This window comes from Galendromus occidentalis, unplaced genomic scaffold (assembly GCF_000255335.2).
Source record: "Galendromus occidentalis unplaced genomic scaffold, Mocc_1.1 scf7180000077460, whole genome shotgun sequence".
Lineage (NCBI taxonomy): Eukaryota > Metazoa > Arthropoda > Arachnida > Mesostigmata > Phytoseiidae > Galendromus > Galendromus occidentalis.
Window position 1 is genome coordinate 532,365 of NW_003805448.1, and position 15,768 is coordinate 548,132.

At 50.6% G+C, this 15,768-nt stretch overlaps 2 protein-coding genes across 2 annotated transcripts in view; one reads left to right on the forward strand and one right to left on the reverse strand.

The window, feature by feature from the left end:
* Positions 1-5,459: 5,459 nt before the first annotated feature.
* LOC100903750 (importin subunit alpha-3-like) lies at positions 5,460-7,022 on the reverse strand. Its single transcript, XM_018639836.1, has 2 exons — positions 6,878-7,022; positions 5,460-6,766 (listed from the first exon to the last, which is right to left on the reverse strand). Exons 1-2 carry the CDS (start codon positions 7,020-7,022, stop codon positions 5,460-5,462), a joined length of 1,452 nt encoding a protein of 483 aa, XP_018495352.1.
* Positions 7,023-7,388: 366 nt separating this feature from the next.
* LOC100903893 (uncharacterized) overlaps positions 7,389-15,768 on the forward strand; it is a 64,837-nt gene continuing 56,457 nt past the window's right edge. The window contains exon 1 of the mRNA XM_029111678.1: positions 7,389-7,550. Coding sequence (XP_028967511.1) covers positions 7,470-7,550 — 81 coding nt within the window. The 5' untranslated portion in view covers positions 7,389-7,469. The remainder of the gene's footprint in view (positions 7,551-15,768) is intronic.

Sequence of the window (15,768 nt, forward strand, 5' to 3'; positions counted from 1 at the left end):
CTTGGCTGTGTGGTCAAGCCCGAAAAAGTTTTGTTGTTGAGGATTGTGCTACCTATGTTTTCCAGATTGATGTTCGCGAACGTCTTATTGACTTTTGGAAAAAAATTAAGGCTAGCTTTGGGTCGGTGATTATGTTTTATCGTTGAATGCGTCTCGTCCTGCATGGATCTCTGCCATTATCCGCGCAGACGGAGCTTGAAAGTCTTTGAGTTAGAAACGTGGTCATGTCTCGTACTGCATGGATCTCTGCCATATTTCGCGCAGTCGGACTTTTTGAATGATTTCGTAAAATTTAACTTGGATGCGTCTCGTACTGCATGGATCTCTGCCATCGTTCGCGCAGACGGACTTCTTAAATCGTAAACTTGAACTTGAATAATGTCTCGTGCTGCACGGACCATCGCAGACGGACTCTGATGAGAAAAAACGAGGGGGAAACGAGACTTGATAGAGTCTCAGAAAGAAAATGTTGTCCGCTTTGCTCGAGATGCGTAAGTGTCTGAAAGCTCTGGAATCTGGTTCCGTTCTGGGTTTCGAATTGCTCCGGAATTACAATATAGACATCTGCTGCGGTCATGCCTGAAGCATCGACATTGAAGTTGAGCAGAAGGAGATTTAGATCGATCGAATTGAGGAGAATTCCTCTGGCTATGGTGTTAGCTCTTTCAAAAAGTTTGTCAGCGAGAGGCATTCTGCCATTGACTACGTCCCAGCAATTTTCTTCATTGGCTAGGAGAACATTGATGACTCTTTTCCAGGCATCATAATTCTTGCTGTTTGAATCTAATTGCAAACTTGAATAGTTCGGAAGTTTGGAAGCTGAAGTGGTAGTGTTAGGGACTGTCACGGAATCTTCAGACAGTGACATTGTGATTATTGGACTAGGTGATGTGAATTGATCAAGAAGATCTGGGGAGTTCGTTCTGCTAAGAATTGCGAAACCTTCGCTTTCGACCGAATCGTTCATGGACTAGTGACTGCAATGAAAGCTGGTCTCTGGTCTTACACTACTGGTACTCACCGGACGTATTTGAGATTCAATCTTCCTGAATGTTGAATCTTTTAAAACTTCTGTTTTGTAGAGCTTAAAGTGCTGATTACGTCGTAAACCTGGAAATGTCGATCGCAGGTTCTGGGGAAACTTGGTTTGGAACTAGCTCAGGGGCTTTGATCACGCAGTAAGACGCAGAGTAGCAGCTCGGGGATGCAATTACAGTGTTCGTCGTTTATTTCTATCTAGGCGCTGCCTAAATACAAATCTAGTATAGAGGGTGAGAGCTGTCCTCCGAGAGGATGCTTGATTTCCTAGGTTGATCTACTTAGGGTTCAACCCCCTTAGGCAGACGAAGGAGTCCAGATCGGACTTGATTGATTGATGGCTCCGGAGTCCTCTTCGTCTAGCTAAGTGTCGGGGTTCTGTAATCAAAAGCTCACCGCACCCAATGCACGAGTGGGGTGAACCCCGTAGTCGGTTCTCTAAGCTAAGGGGCTCAGAGCCTCACTATCTAATCGAAACCCCTATTTCTAACACAATGCACCGCGCATTCGATGTAGTGCTTCGGAAATCGCTTCGAAGTCACCAGATTCGAGTCCTGTAAGCGATTCCGGCTAAGTAATTTCATCCAGGAAATTCTCATCGTCTAGCATGAGTGAGTGACAGAGAAGGAAGGCATGTCGACGGCCGGTTACATACTACGTCCGATGGCGTCGAATAGGCATCGAGAGATGATGCAGGAGTGTCGCCGCCTGCGTCGGTTCTCAAGAGAATTCCGACTTGGAATTTCCTCGACGAGTCTTCATCGAGTTTCGCTTCTCACTCAGTGAGCTCTCTGTATCTCGTTCGGGACGTCCTGGGTGAGCCTCTCGACCGACCGATGTTCGCAGAGTCTCCCTCTGAGTCCCTTCGGAACACTCGATGCAGGTACCTTCATCTTTCGTGATGTTATTCAAAACGTAGGTACTTGAAGTGAGTTCCGAGTTCAGGCAGTAGCTGCCATCCGGACCCTGGTTCCGAGAATCTCCGACGGATCCGGATTCCGACAGCAACACGATCATAAATTCCGAAAGCCGTCTGTTGGGACAAAGCGACAAGTTTGCGAGCAAACCACTCGGAAAGACTCGTCGGAGAGACCGGGCTTGAGTGATATGCGAGATTCGCGAACGTTTTCAACACATTAGTTCATTAGATTAGCACATCGCGATCATCTGGTCCACTCGCCGGTCGGCTACCTGTCGGTATACTCCTCACGGCTCTCGAGGAGATCCGGTCGTCTGAGTCACTGGCTTTCTGCGGCACTGACAGACGAACGGACTGCTCCTTGGATGGATTGCCGCTGCTGTATCGCTCGGTAAACCCATCTCGTCTGTAGTTAAGAGGGTAACCATCAGTTCATGAGAATTCCATAAGTGGTGCGGTGTGTGTGACGCTGTCGTTCAGTTACCGACCAGATAGTTACTTGCGTCGATTGTCTTACCCGACCAAAGCGGCTCAAGGAGTTCGATGATCCGCTCCGGCGATATTCACGTTATTTTGGGCTCCGAGTCGTCTTTCAACGGTATACCTCTTGGTGACACGATCTCTGAGCTCTTTCCCTTCTTTGCGGGAGTCATCGAGCCCACAAGGGAGCCCACAGGTATGGATTTCATTGTCGTTGATCCTGCTAATGGGTCGCTTCATCCGTGGGAGATCCATTGCAGTGTTTCGGAACTTATCTCCGATCCCTCGCTGTAATTATCTGAGCGAAACGATCGATTGTAGCGTCGCCTCCGGGCGCACTGTTTTGAGACTGTTGTTGATGATTGTGCTGCCGATATCAATTTGACCGCCCGAAATCGATGACACTGAGGCATCTGTGCGTGCCGAATCGTGCATATTGCGAGTGAGAGCTCGCGGGTCGAGAAATTTCAGACAAGCTGGTTGATGTTCGATGGTTGGCGCCCCGAGTAAACCTCTCCACCTAAAGCTCATCCGCAGGACTAATCAGAGGCCTAGAAGCGGTGGCCACTGATCGTCTCCATTCTAGGTTCTTTTCTGAATCCGTCGAGGGAGAGGAAACGACGAGAGGTCCTCACAGCTCTTCACACACGAGAAGAGCCCATCCGGGAATCGCCCTTGCGATAGGAGATGCTAGAAAAACACATCCGAACCAGAGCAAGCTCGGGTGAATGGCAGCAACCTCACGGATGACAGTCGCCCGAACCTACGCCTGAATATCAGGATTCATCTACTCCTGGAGGATCCGTGGCTATAACGAGAAGTGAGCTTCCCGATGCGGGATTCCACAGAGAAATCACTTCGGACGGAAATTCAGCCGAGAATTCGAAGAACATGGGCTGGCGTCTCTTTCAACTCACAGCTGATATCTAGCAATCACGCAGACGGGTGGAGGGCACTGCCGGGTAGTCGAATAGCTCGCGCGTCTTACAACCCTTGCTGGGAGTGGCTTCCCTCGGAGTTCTATGCACTTCGTGGAGTCCAGTTCGTGAATTCCACTCTCGAGGGGTCGAGCTTCGACCCGTGACATAGTACCTACTATTAAATCGTTCAGGAGATGTGATCTAAGACGGCAGACTCGGCAGTTTCGTCACGGCTAAGCATCCAGTATGATCAAGAGCATCGCATAGATTTCTATCAATCATTATTGTTTGAAATTATCCTTGGCAGAGCAAAAGTTGTCGTCTGCTATTTTCGAGGCCGATTCGGCCGTTGGTGCTCGGGAACGTTCCCTACTTGTTTTACGGCAATCGATTGAAAAACGAAACTCTGAGAGAAGAGAAACGAGACGGAAATTATCTTTCTGACGGAGAAGTCTCTTGAGATCAGGATTGAGGCTCCAACGACCCTATACGCTTTCATCGACGGAAAGACGACTCGTTGTGAGGAAGCATTTCTGGATGGCTACCAGACATCAGATAAGCGGACGGTGCGGTGCGAGCCTAACCCTTCGACTGAAGCGAAAAGGATCAAGCCGAGATTCGAGAGCCCGCGACCCGGAGTTCCGAAGCCTGGAGTCGGAATCCCTCCTCCTCGCAGCCCTTGCCCAGTGTTGACGTTTGCTGAGTCCTCCGGTGTATGCCTCTATAGGAGCGGTGTTCGATTCCGCAAATTAGGGTATTTCCAGCGTTTTTCTAGTCTGCGAAATTATCTGGAAGCCCACCATATCTTCATGAGTGAAGTCCTTCGTGGAAGCTGCCCTTTAGTCGCTGGGACGACGGACATGTGACTCTCTCAGGTAAAGAGCCACGGCTAGCTGTTGCTCTATTTGGGATTATCCATCTGTAAACTATGCAAACTCCTTAAGAGTTCGGAGCAGATATCAAGGCCATAGTATGGCGCTCTCCGTCGTCGTTACGGATATCCGGTTGAGCACCCCATCGTCGCGTCGGTATTCCAATTCCTAGAGGGAACATGTTTTTCGTACAGCTCATGTGGGCTCTCGTATCGCGATTCATTGTACAGTGAAACTTCGTTCACGGAACGCCGCGCTAAACGACCATTTCGGAAAACGAACTTCCGCGCTCGAAAACATTGTTTAGGATAAGAATCCCCATTTCGCTTAATGAAAGTTGTCCGTCTTCCCCTATGAAACATTTTTATTCCGGGAGAGGGAATTGGACCCTTCGACCACGTTTCATGGTTTCCTGGGCCAGACTGGAGGGCTCTAAACTCTGAAGGCAGCACCGGGAGCATGCTTGCGACACGGAGAATTACGGTTTCGTACGACGAAATTTTTTTTGCCTAGCGAGCGGCTCTTTGGAATGGATCAAGTTAAAGCACCGAGGTTTCACTGTACCTCTGACAATCGAATCATAACTCATTCACGATGCCCATTACCGAAGAAAGTTTCCAATCGAAGGCCCCACTCGACTCGTGGGTATCCTGCGTCCCTTTGCGCCACGTATTGAGCGATGTTTAGCCTTCAATACGCGGTTGACCGTGCCGCGTCTTGAGGGCCAGATCGATGACGTATCGATGAGCCATGTCGGGCATCTACTAAGGCTTCCTACCTACAGTCGGCTCCGACTTTGTGTTATTCTCGGCCCGCGAATGGATTGCCCCTACAAGGAGCCGGGAGATCGCCGAACGTCGAAGGAGGATAGTGGAATAGAGCGAACTTCCAGCGTCGGAGTTTATTCACAGTGTTATATGTACCACATGGTCCAGTCTACGCGGAGATGGGGCGGGATCTCTTCCCTCACCAGCACTTCGCCTGGCGCCTCGCTCAAGGTGGTCGCCGTCACGTCTCGGGCACGTCGAGATCATATTCTGAGCTGACCCTTCCGATTCGATTTCGCATCCTCCGTGGGCTCGCTCAGCAACATACGTAGATACACCAAAAAATTGAAAAATCGTGCTTTCGATTACGACCGTGAGCTCAAAGATAGTACCGAACAAATCTTAGCCCGTACATGACAACAAAGAGACGTGTAAAGCTCTTAGTAAGCTCTCCGGAGAAGAATCAACTCGGTTGTTGGATGGCGAACTTTTCGGAAGCAAAGGCTTCCTCTGGGTGCGTCGTGAAACCACGTGGAACCAGATGCACGTGAATGAAGCTCCGAGCCAGTTCTGAAACCTGCTCGTGGCCGTGCTCCATGAGACGGCGCAATTTTCTCTCGATGTCACAATCCAACATCTCATGCAAGAAGTCTTCTTCCATCTTCAAATCCTTCGCAATGTCGAGCAGGTTGACTAGCGATGCCAGGACATCGTAAACGATGCTGGCGTCGAAGTTGCTCAGCATTCGAACCATCGGCGGGACCAAGCCTTTATTGAAGGCTTGCAGTATCTGTCGGTCGTGCGCATTCCCGATGAAACTGCAGAGAGCGATCGCAGCTTCGCGTTGGACCTTCAAGTCTCCGTGCTCCAAGTGGTAGATGGCGGCCGTCAGTAGATTGTTGTTGATCGCGCACTGTATCTGTGCGGAACTGCATGCGAAAACGTTCGCGATGGCGAAGCACGCGGAATAATATAATTCACTGATCTCCTCATGCATGACAATCGAAAGAACATTGAGAATTCCTTGGTCGATGAAGACTTGGCAAGAATGGTTGTCAGCCGAAAGAAAGTCGGCGACCAGCAGTACAAGATCACCGAAACACGATCGATTACAGTGCCGGAGATTCGGGTGGCGAGCCATGCGACTCAGTATACGCGACTTGGTCGCCAGCTCCAGCGTCTTCGGCTCCGCTAAATTATGCAGGACGTTGAGCAGAGCTCGACAGGCCTCTGAGATGACCTTGCAGTCGCAACGCTCGAAATCGAGTACTTTGTTCAGGATATCGAGGATTTTCTGACACATCTGTTGGTCCGCTCGAGGTCCTTGCCGAGCGATGTTCGAGAGGAGCCAAACGGCATTTTCGAGAACTTGCGCAGAACTGTTTTGGCTCACGAAGTCCCCCAGCAGGTCGAATGAGAAGTGGTGAACGACCGAGTCTCGATGGTCTGGGCTATCCCCAGCAACGTTCGCGAGCAGCCAGAGGCCCTGGGCGAGCACCTCTTCGTCGACGACGTCCTTCCTCAGAATTGGCAATATTTTCTCGAGCCGCGCGGCGACCATCGCGACATAGTCTGAGTCTCCACAGGCGATGTTTGTCAGAATCCATATAGCGCTATATTTGATGCTAAGTTCGTCTTGTTCGAGACAGAAATCCATCAGGGACATGATGTTCCCGCTCACGGCCGTATCGACGTGTTCCGCACAGGCTAATCCACCACGTATTTGGTGGAGTGCCTCAGAGATTTCTTTGGAGTTACCCGACTCGATTCCTGCAAACGATTACGGCTGAGTGAGTTTCCTCTCGGAAATTCCGCCGTCAGGCTGGCTCACGGTAGGGAGAATCGGTATTGACGGCCGGTGACACACACAGATTGTCTCACCTGTCCGAAGCAGCTCAAGTAGTTCGAGAATTTTTTCTTCGGTGATATTCGTATCATTCTGAGTACAGAGTCGCCTTCTGAAGATGTATCTCTTGGTGATACGATTGTCTTTCTCCTTTTCCTTGCGGGAATCACTCGAATGCATACATGATAGTCCGGAAGCGTTGATTCGATTGACGGAACCTCTGCTGGCGGGTCGCTTCATTCGTGGTAGGCCCATCACACTTTCGCGGAACTTAGCTTTGATCGCCGACTGCAATGAGAGAAAAACAATAGACCGAAGCGAAGTGCTGCCGAGAGCGCACTGTTTTGAGACTGCTGTTGATGATTGTGCTGCCGTTATCAGTTTGTTCGCGCGAAAATGATGACGCTGTGGCATCTGTGCGAGCCGAGTCGTGCATATTGCACGTGTGCGCTCGCGGGCTTCGAATTTTCTGACAAGCTAGTGAATGTTTGACGGCGGAACGTGTCGGCCGGCATCCGGCTCTCGGCCCGTCTCCTGGAGGCGAGGCGTTCTCTTGATCCTGAACTGTGATACCTTGTGTCGGGAATTCGCAAGACACTGTGAACTCTGCTCCGATCCCCCGGGATCATGAGCGCCGAATTTCGTGAAAGATATGATCTTAGGGGGCGTTTTCGTCAATGGTGCGGGGATACTTTCGACGCTTGCGGGGTAAGTGGAGCTTCCGCCTACCCAGGGTACACTTTGGAAAAACTCGGGGAGCATTCACAGAGCGAGTTCCTTCAGAGCTTCCCGAGAGAAACTCGTCTAGGAATCCCTCCTTCCCCGCGAGCCAAGGCATCGGGCCTACCGTGATGTAGAGTACTCGGGTGTACCGTGATCCGAGAGTAAATCGATGACGACTCTTAGTGGCATGCAGATATGCAATCATCGAGCAAGACGTCGCAGGAGAAAGGATGCGACATCTCGTCGCGAAATTTTTCAAAGAATCGAATTTATCGGGAGCCATACCATCCAAATCGCCCCGTACTATCTCATCTGCTCGTAATCGCTTCTGTCGATTACGATGGAGATGACCGATACTAGGATAACGCCGCGCCAGTTAGATCTCTCCAAACAACTTCCGCGGTCTCCCGACTCTCTTGCGCTTCTATGCTCCAGAACAGTAGGTGTTCGAAACGATGATTTCGGGCGAGGCGATGATAAGCTAGGGATGAGTGAACGAAGAAGATGATTCAAATTGCTCAGCGTCTATGACGAGCAGGATTTTCACAGAATGTTCATCAGATCGAAAGCGGTGAGCTGGAATTTGATTCCGACCTTGGGTCCGTTTCCGATGCTCGCTCACAGGCTCTTCCTCTGATCTAGTCGAGAAAAGTTTTTTGGAGAGTCAATTTTCTCCCGAGGCTTCGCGGTCGGCACCCTTCACGTCCCACAGATGCGCAAAGTACTGCGTAATCCCGGAGATGAGAGAGGATGTCGAGGTGAAAGCTGTTCGATCCGCCACGTCGTTCTCTGAGAAACTCCAGTCGGAATCTCGGATCGAGAGACCCTTGTGATGACTCGGAATGCTCATCCTGGTACTCCTGTTGCTGATCTCACGGAATGAAAGTCATCCGTTCCGTCACGCCGACGGGTACCAGCTCCCCATCCCAGAGCTGACTGGTTGGAAATCATTACTTTCCCCAAACTCGTGCAGAACTTCGCCCCGATCGGTAGCTCGCGTACGGTAAATACTCGCTGAGCGCTCCCTGTGACACTGGAACATTCCTCCATCCACGGGTTCTACAGGCTGAGAGCGGGAATTCAAGTCATGGCTCTCGGCAGGCATCGCAGTCGCATTCATTCTTGTCGAAGCGAAATTGGGAGCTTCACTGACTCTATTGATGTTCACAACATCCACCCATTCATCCGCCCAGAACGCTGCGAATTATTCGTGCCGTATCCATGGACAGACGAGTTCAAAATCCTTCATACAAAGCTGGCAGAGGCCTGAACATCGGAGATCGGCATTGGGTTGAAAGCTGACTGGGATCGAAGTGCATCCGATCCTCTCTCGAATTTCTGCGCGAACTCCGGCAGACTCCTGCTCGAATTCGATACCGCTCCGAAGTTGAAAAAGGTTGTGCTCGGAATTGAACTCTCTATGACTGCCGGAACTTCTGGACTCCTAAAATGTTCAGACTTCTCCGATTATAGATTCTCAACGGAAATGATAACTGAGCTGCATTCGATGAGTCCGCTTTCCTGAAATAAGCCACGCGATAAGTCTCAACCGTATTGGGGGATGAATGATCTCTGTCCGAAAGGTGATTCTCGTTAGCTGAAACTGTTCCAACTCGATGTCCACTATCCTGCAATAAGCGGGAATGCGTTTAACTACGCGGTATTCGAGGAAAACTCGAGCGGGCTTCGTGTTCGTATGGACTTCCGAGTCGAAAAAGCGTCCTGCCCGGTTCCCGGACCCCATCCTGTCGTTTGATGTATACTCGTATCCTCTAATGATGCCGAGATGAATGGGAAGAAACTGGCAAGTAAGCCGCCGAATTTCATAAACTGTCGCTAAGGGGCTGATTGGCTGGCCGGCCGGCAGCCTGACGACTGCGTTTGTCTCCATGACTACCTATCGCCGATCCCGCGGTCCCTCGCCCACATAGAGGAGTCCCTCTCCTTTTCACGACGGGCCCTGTGCGGCTGTGTGTGTAGCTCGTGAGTCAACCAAGAACGAACTTACAGTAACTAAGCAACGGACGTAGCCACATTTGGAATACTTTGTCCGTCTACGAGTTTCCGAGTGTACGCCGGACGATTCCACTATCGGTTCGTTATCATACGAGCAAGTATAGTGGTTTGTCGGCACCTTGTTTTGTCCGTCTGTTGCTGCTGGCCGCGGAAGTTTCCCCTGTGGACGTCGTGAGGTTGGGCCTTGGTGAACTTGCTCAGTGATCACATCATTGGAATATAACAAGCTTCATGCACCTCTGAACTGAGGTGTGGTGGAGTGCAACTCTTTACATCGCTGTGGATGGATACGCTTAGCTCTCTTTTGCTTGACGTGGGAAAGTGTCACTGAAAACCCTGGATTATGCTCCCTGGATCTTCGATAGTCTCTGCACATAGACTCCAAATTCGCACACAAAATGGTGAGTTCGATCAAATATCCACTGATGTCAGAGCTAGGGAGGACGCGTTCGATGGAATTAGAAATCGACGCGGATTTAAAATACCACGGAAGCGATTCTACGTATGTGCAGTTTTGAAGATCCTGGAACGACGCCCTGATTCTTCCACCGAGTTGCAATCAGAGAAACACCTGACTGGGAGTCTGTCATCAGGCGACCCCTCCGCGGAGTATGATGAGCGCCAGCTCTCGATTCCGATTCGGACTCTGGCTTCTGATTTCCCGTTGTCGTGCCCACTGGTCTTAGTGGAAGCGGAGCTTTGCGACTCCGTCAAGGTGAAATCGAAGTGCAAGTCAAGTTTCGGACGGAGAGATGTCGATTCGACTCGATGATTCTCCGACCACGACACGAGTTCCTCGATATTTTCGCGTGGACTTCGCTCGGATTTTGAGGAGTACGATATCAGTGAGACCTTATATCCTCCAAGGAAGTTCCTCATTCGGAAACCGTGTGTTTCTTTCGGTCCATAGTGGGCGCCGCCATCTTGGATCAGGAGGTTTGCGCCGTCACGGCGACAGGGCCCGCTGTCAAGATTCGTTGAGCAGGTGGCCGGAAACGTGTCTTCGGAGAACTAAGCTTCGACGAGCTGAAACATAGAGAAACGGGCGATTTTTCTGAGCGATATTTTTGAAAGTGCCTTCTTCAAAAACAGTCGACTGTTGTCAAACCTGTACCGATGTTTCGTTTGTTACCCGAATGGTAGAAGTTATCGTTTTTGGAAGCGGTACACCGTGAACACAATAATACGTGCTCATATCGATCGTCACGGCTTAGTCTCCGGCACCACGGATGACTGCCAAGCTTGGATTGGCCTTGCGGAGAGCCACTGAATTCCGAACTGCTTTTTCCCCGGAAAAAATTAGATTTTCGGTTTCGAACCTCTCCGCGACTCCCGCCAGTTGGAGACCTGCAAATTCAAGACCCAATTTCTCCCCCTGCCTATAAAGGAAATCGTAGGGACCTCAACCTTCACCAAAGACTCGAAGAAAGTCGTTTACCAGCCCGGATAATCGATGGTGTCTCCTCTGTGATTGCGGCGTATTGAGGAGTCATAATGTTGAGCACGGGACGCTCTCAGATTTTTCAGCAAGGGGGATGAAGATACTTGGACGAGAAAAATAATTTCCGAGCCCAAAAAGTCGTATTGGGCAATAGTCAGCTGGAGTAACGCTGAAGTTAGAAAATATCTTCCTTCTTCTGTGGAGCGCTGGCCAGTTTTCGTCGTCGCTCACCAGAAGTTGAGTCATTGAAGGACGACAACATTCAACATCCAGCAAGCGAGCAGACGAACGAATCAGCGAGCTAGCGAAAAGGAATAGGAATCGAGCGAAGAACGAGGTACAGTAAATGGCCAATGGGCACCTCGAGAGATGTCAATCCAGTAAAACTCGCCGCCGTAGAATAGCTTCACAGTTTACGGCCACAGTCGTAACCACCTCAGATAACTGCTTCCTTCTCCCAGCGCCGACGTCCGGGCAATAAGTTCAACTATTTCCCACCAAGCCAGCGTTTTTCATTGGCTCTTTGTTCTGGAAAGCTATCTGGCTCGATTTTTTTGGTTCTTTCTCTTCTTCGTCCGCGAAAAGTTCGAGGGAAGAACGAGGGAACTGCTTTGTTTATGCCGTTCCGAGTTTCGAATTTTTTGTCATCATCGCCAGTCCCATAACCTCATCGTCACTTCCAACGGTCGAACTTATTCCTCTGCGCTTCCGCTGAGTTTCCCCGACGTCGCGGGAGCTCTGAATGTTCAACTGTGAGCGTTCTCGCAACGACTGCAGTCGCAGCTGTGAGTCCGTGATTCCGGAATCGGGACGATGATACAACTCTAAACGGCTCGTTGCGGATTTCGTTTGAACCTCTTGACGCTCTTTCAGTCAGATCCGACCCGGGGGAACATACGTACCTACCTCGAGCGTCGACTCCGCAACAATGCCAGCTGCTCTGTGAATCTAGGCCAAGACGCCTCGTGATTTTTACCATTTTCCTGCGTGAGGTCATGTGACTTTTCAACGGGTGACGCCTAGGCGCGGAGCACGCACACCGCACCTGCTTCGCTGGTGAATGCTTCGGTGGAGCCTTCCAGCGTTCAGACAATGGAACCTACTTTTGTGCACCGAATCAGAACCGATGGCAACGCCGGACGGTGCTGACTTCGCACGAGAACTTGAGCGCAGCTCGAGGGAAGAGGTCGAGGAAGCCCCCTTGAATCGGGCGCTCATTAGAAGCTCCTCCAAGAATAACGAATCATGATTTATTTCGACGAGCACCTGGTCGACTCAAGGTTACGAAAATGAAATCTCTCTGCGAGCTTGGAGGACAGGTTCTCGGCTCGAGGCATGATCTCCGAAAATCGTGGAAGGGATCGAAATAGGCGAGGGTGTGTGGGTCACTGCTCCGGCTCGCCCCAGGCTCGCCGAACGAAAAAATCCCCGAATAATATCTTGAGAGTTTTTCTATGGAAGTTGTATTTGTGATTGAATGATTGACATTCGGATGTTTTTCAAGCGATGAAGGAAAAACGGAGGAAAATCGAAAGAAGAGAACGAAGGCCAAAATCCGAAGCGTTGCCGACACCCTGAATGCTTCGCGTATCAGTGTGCGCGACTCGCTCGACGCGATCGCCGTTTTTCCGCTTTGGATTTTTTTCACTGAGCCAAGGCGTGTGCTGTAACTTCAACTTGACTCCCGTCGTTTGAAGCCTCCCCGTCAAACGGAAATCTTGACGGAATGACGTTGTTTCGTGAGTTCGTCATAAGAAGTCGGTAAACGAACTTCTCGACTCGGATACCACGGCTCCGTGGTCAAACTGCTGTCGCGCTTTAACACAGTAGCCGCGGTATATCAACACGAAACTTCGGAGCAAAGACTCACGAGAAGCGTCTTTCGAGCCTCGGAGACGCGGCTTGAGCATCGTCATTTCCTGCTCGCCCGTAGCGAGCGAATCGCTACCGAAGCGATCATTGCTGTAAATCCCGATGGTCGACAGGGTTCGTCAGCGGCTTGGAGCATCATCTTGCCTGGGATTTGAGGGCATATCGTCCAGGATAAGCGGGACATGACAACTGCTTCCGCAATGAGGTAACATTGCCCGGCGCCGTAATGAGGCGCTCATGAGAGCTGTTTTATGGGCGTACTAACTCAGTCAGATAAGTTCCGACATGAAAATGGAACTGAGCGTAAGGCACCCTTCCCTGCGATAGCGATTCTCTCGAAGCGCTCATGATGTCATGATAGGAAACGTCATACCCTTGCGATTAGGACGGATGGGATTGCTGAGATTGCAAGAACCTAATGCCAATGGCGGTGAAAAACAAAGGAGACATCAATTTTATGCGAGGCACACGTCGAGAATTTACGGCGGAATGGGTTTCATACCAATGATGCATGGATTGGAACTGCCCGCGCCGACGCATGGATTAAGACAAGCCCCGTGTCCTCCCGTTCGGACGACATTCTTCACTTCCGTGCCGTCTCTTTCCAACTCCGACGAAAGTGAAGTTTAGGTTTTGGCTCATCGCCGGACCATGTACGGAATAGCGTGGAAGCAGTCTTTGAGCGAGAAAAAGCGTGGTGGCTCACTCGCCCAGGTCAGTGTTCACGCTCGGATCGCACAGATCACACTTTCGTGAGTCAGCTTCTTTGATCATCGGCGCTGAATGGTCACCACGGAGCTTTCGTTGGATGTTGTTGTGTCTGTGAAAAATGAAATTGCGGTCTTCCACATTGAAATGCTATCCCAGTCAGTAGTGGAATACTTTCAGACCTTCCACAAAATGCTGCTGCGGCGTCCCGACGACCGACTGAGAAGTTGGTAATTCAAGCGAACCCATTTTTTCAGAAATGACCGAACATTAAGGTCTTTGCTCAAGGCTCGACTCCATTCGCTTTCTCGCTCGCTCGTTGTCGGGCTGGTGCCTGGTCGACTGTCTGACTGACTGACGGGCTGGCTGGCTCGCTGGCTTGCTAGCTAGCTCGTATGCGTGGATGACGATGATGTCGACCACGGCGCCCAGCGGCAGCACCGAACTGGGGACTTCAGAATTTCCGCCTCCCACTGCGAAACACGCTACTGTTTCTCTTATTCTGTTCGAATTACGGTGCGGTGCAAAGGGGAAGTTGTTATAACAGTTCTCCGCTTTCTGGCTCCAAAGACGTCGCCTGAACGCTCCAGTGTAGCGTTTGCTCACCCTGAGAAGGAACGCTCTCGTTGCTTGTCTCAGCACTTTCGTGTTTCTTCGCAACGGAATTTGATTTTCCGTAATTTTGTCGACAGAATTATCGCAGCACCGATTCGAGGACGATGCCACGAAGAACGCCGCGGGATTCTGTAGACTTCATATCTTTTAATGATGGGGGATCTTCCGCGACTAGACGACTTCCAGACGATACAACGGAATCGCACCAAAAAAGGCTCCTCATCGAGGTATAGACAATCACGGACAGACCGGATGGGAACAGTCAAATACGAACAAGTGATGACATCTCGTGAAGGGTATCCTCTCGGGAGGATCGGAATCCGTCGGCAATTTTTCTCTGTCGGAGAACAGTAGCCGATGCGACACGAGTTCCTCGGCCCTCTCGACTTGCTCGAAGAGATCTATCTCGTCTCGGATCGGCTGAGTTGAATGAATTCCTCATAAAAATGCTACCGAGAGTAACCTTGGCAGCAGCCATCGGGCGATCGAGATGGATTTCGGGCGGGGAGAAATTGTCTCGGAATATTTTCCAACGCCACTGGAATCGCGAGACGAATTCGACGGTAAAAACTTAGTAAGCGCTCGACAGAGCAGCTCAGTTCGAACCTCGCTCACGCGGAAATATTTTGATAGCCGCCTAATCAGTGAAAAGGAGGAAGAATGAAGCGTCGGATAGGTCCTATGACTGTGTTAAGAAATTCAGCAGCAATAATTAGAAGCTGGGCTCGCGCTGATAGATCGTGAATCCCGTCGGAAGGCTCGTCAGTCTTTTGAATCATTCCGCCCAGGAGGTCATCCAGTCAACGATAGTGACTGGACGTTTGTTCGTCGGCCTGCGGCCTCTCTTCAATCTGTTCACGGTACCGGCAGCGATCACTGTAGTTGTTGCACTTATTGTTGTCGTTGTAAACATGGAGGAAGCGGTGAGGCATTCCCATTACTACCAAGTACCAACGAGCGGCTACCACAAGATCGATCCGGAAGCGTCAATCGCTGTTGCCGGGCTCCACGCGATGAGCAGCGACTTCGTATGAGCTCATGTTCTGCTGAGGCTCTCCTCCAGCCAGCCCAAATGTTGTGCAGTCTCCCATCGTCTGTTCATCCATTGGACCGTGGAACAAAGACGAGTAGGGAGTATTATTCCCGATATCGACAGCCTATGTTGGAAATCCACTTGCCATTCAGTGATTCTGTGACAGAGCGTGATAGTGTGAAGTCATCCAATGCCGTACTCTCAACACTATTCAATATTCTGCTGTTCCGCGAGAAGCGAAAGTATTCGGAACCGGCTTGTCGCAACGGCTGGATCGCCTGTCCACAGATTTGGAATTGCAAAAATGGGAACGAGGCATAATCGTTTGCGCCATGACTCATACTATTCCCGCGATCGGACGCGCAGGTATACAAATTACGAAGGCGAGCGTCCAGTATTACATAAACGCGAAAGCGTTTTTCCAAGGCCGCCTTTGACGCTGGTTCTTTCTGTTTGGGAGCTCCATACGACACAAACGGCTCCGTGTTTGCAACTCGTTGCCTTCTTCACTTATTACG

Coding starts and splice junctions, on each gene's coding strand:
- LOC100903750 (XM_018639836.1), bottom strand. CDS start 7,022: ATGCATTCGAGTGATTCCCGCAAGGAAAAGGAGAAAGACAATCGTATC. Junction 6,767..6,877: donor ACTTGAGCTGCTTCGGACAG/GTGAGACAATCT, acceptor AATCGTTTGCAG/GAATCGAGTCGGGTAACTCC.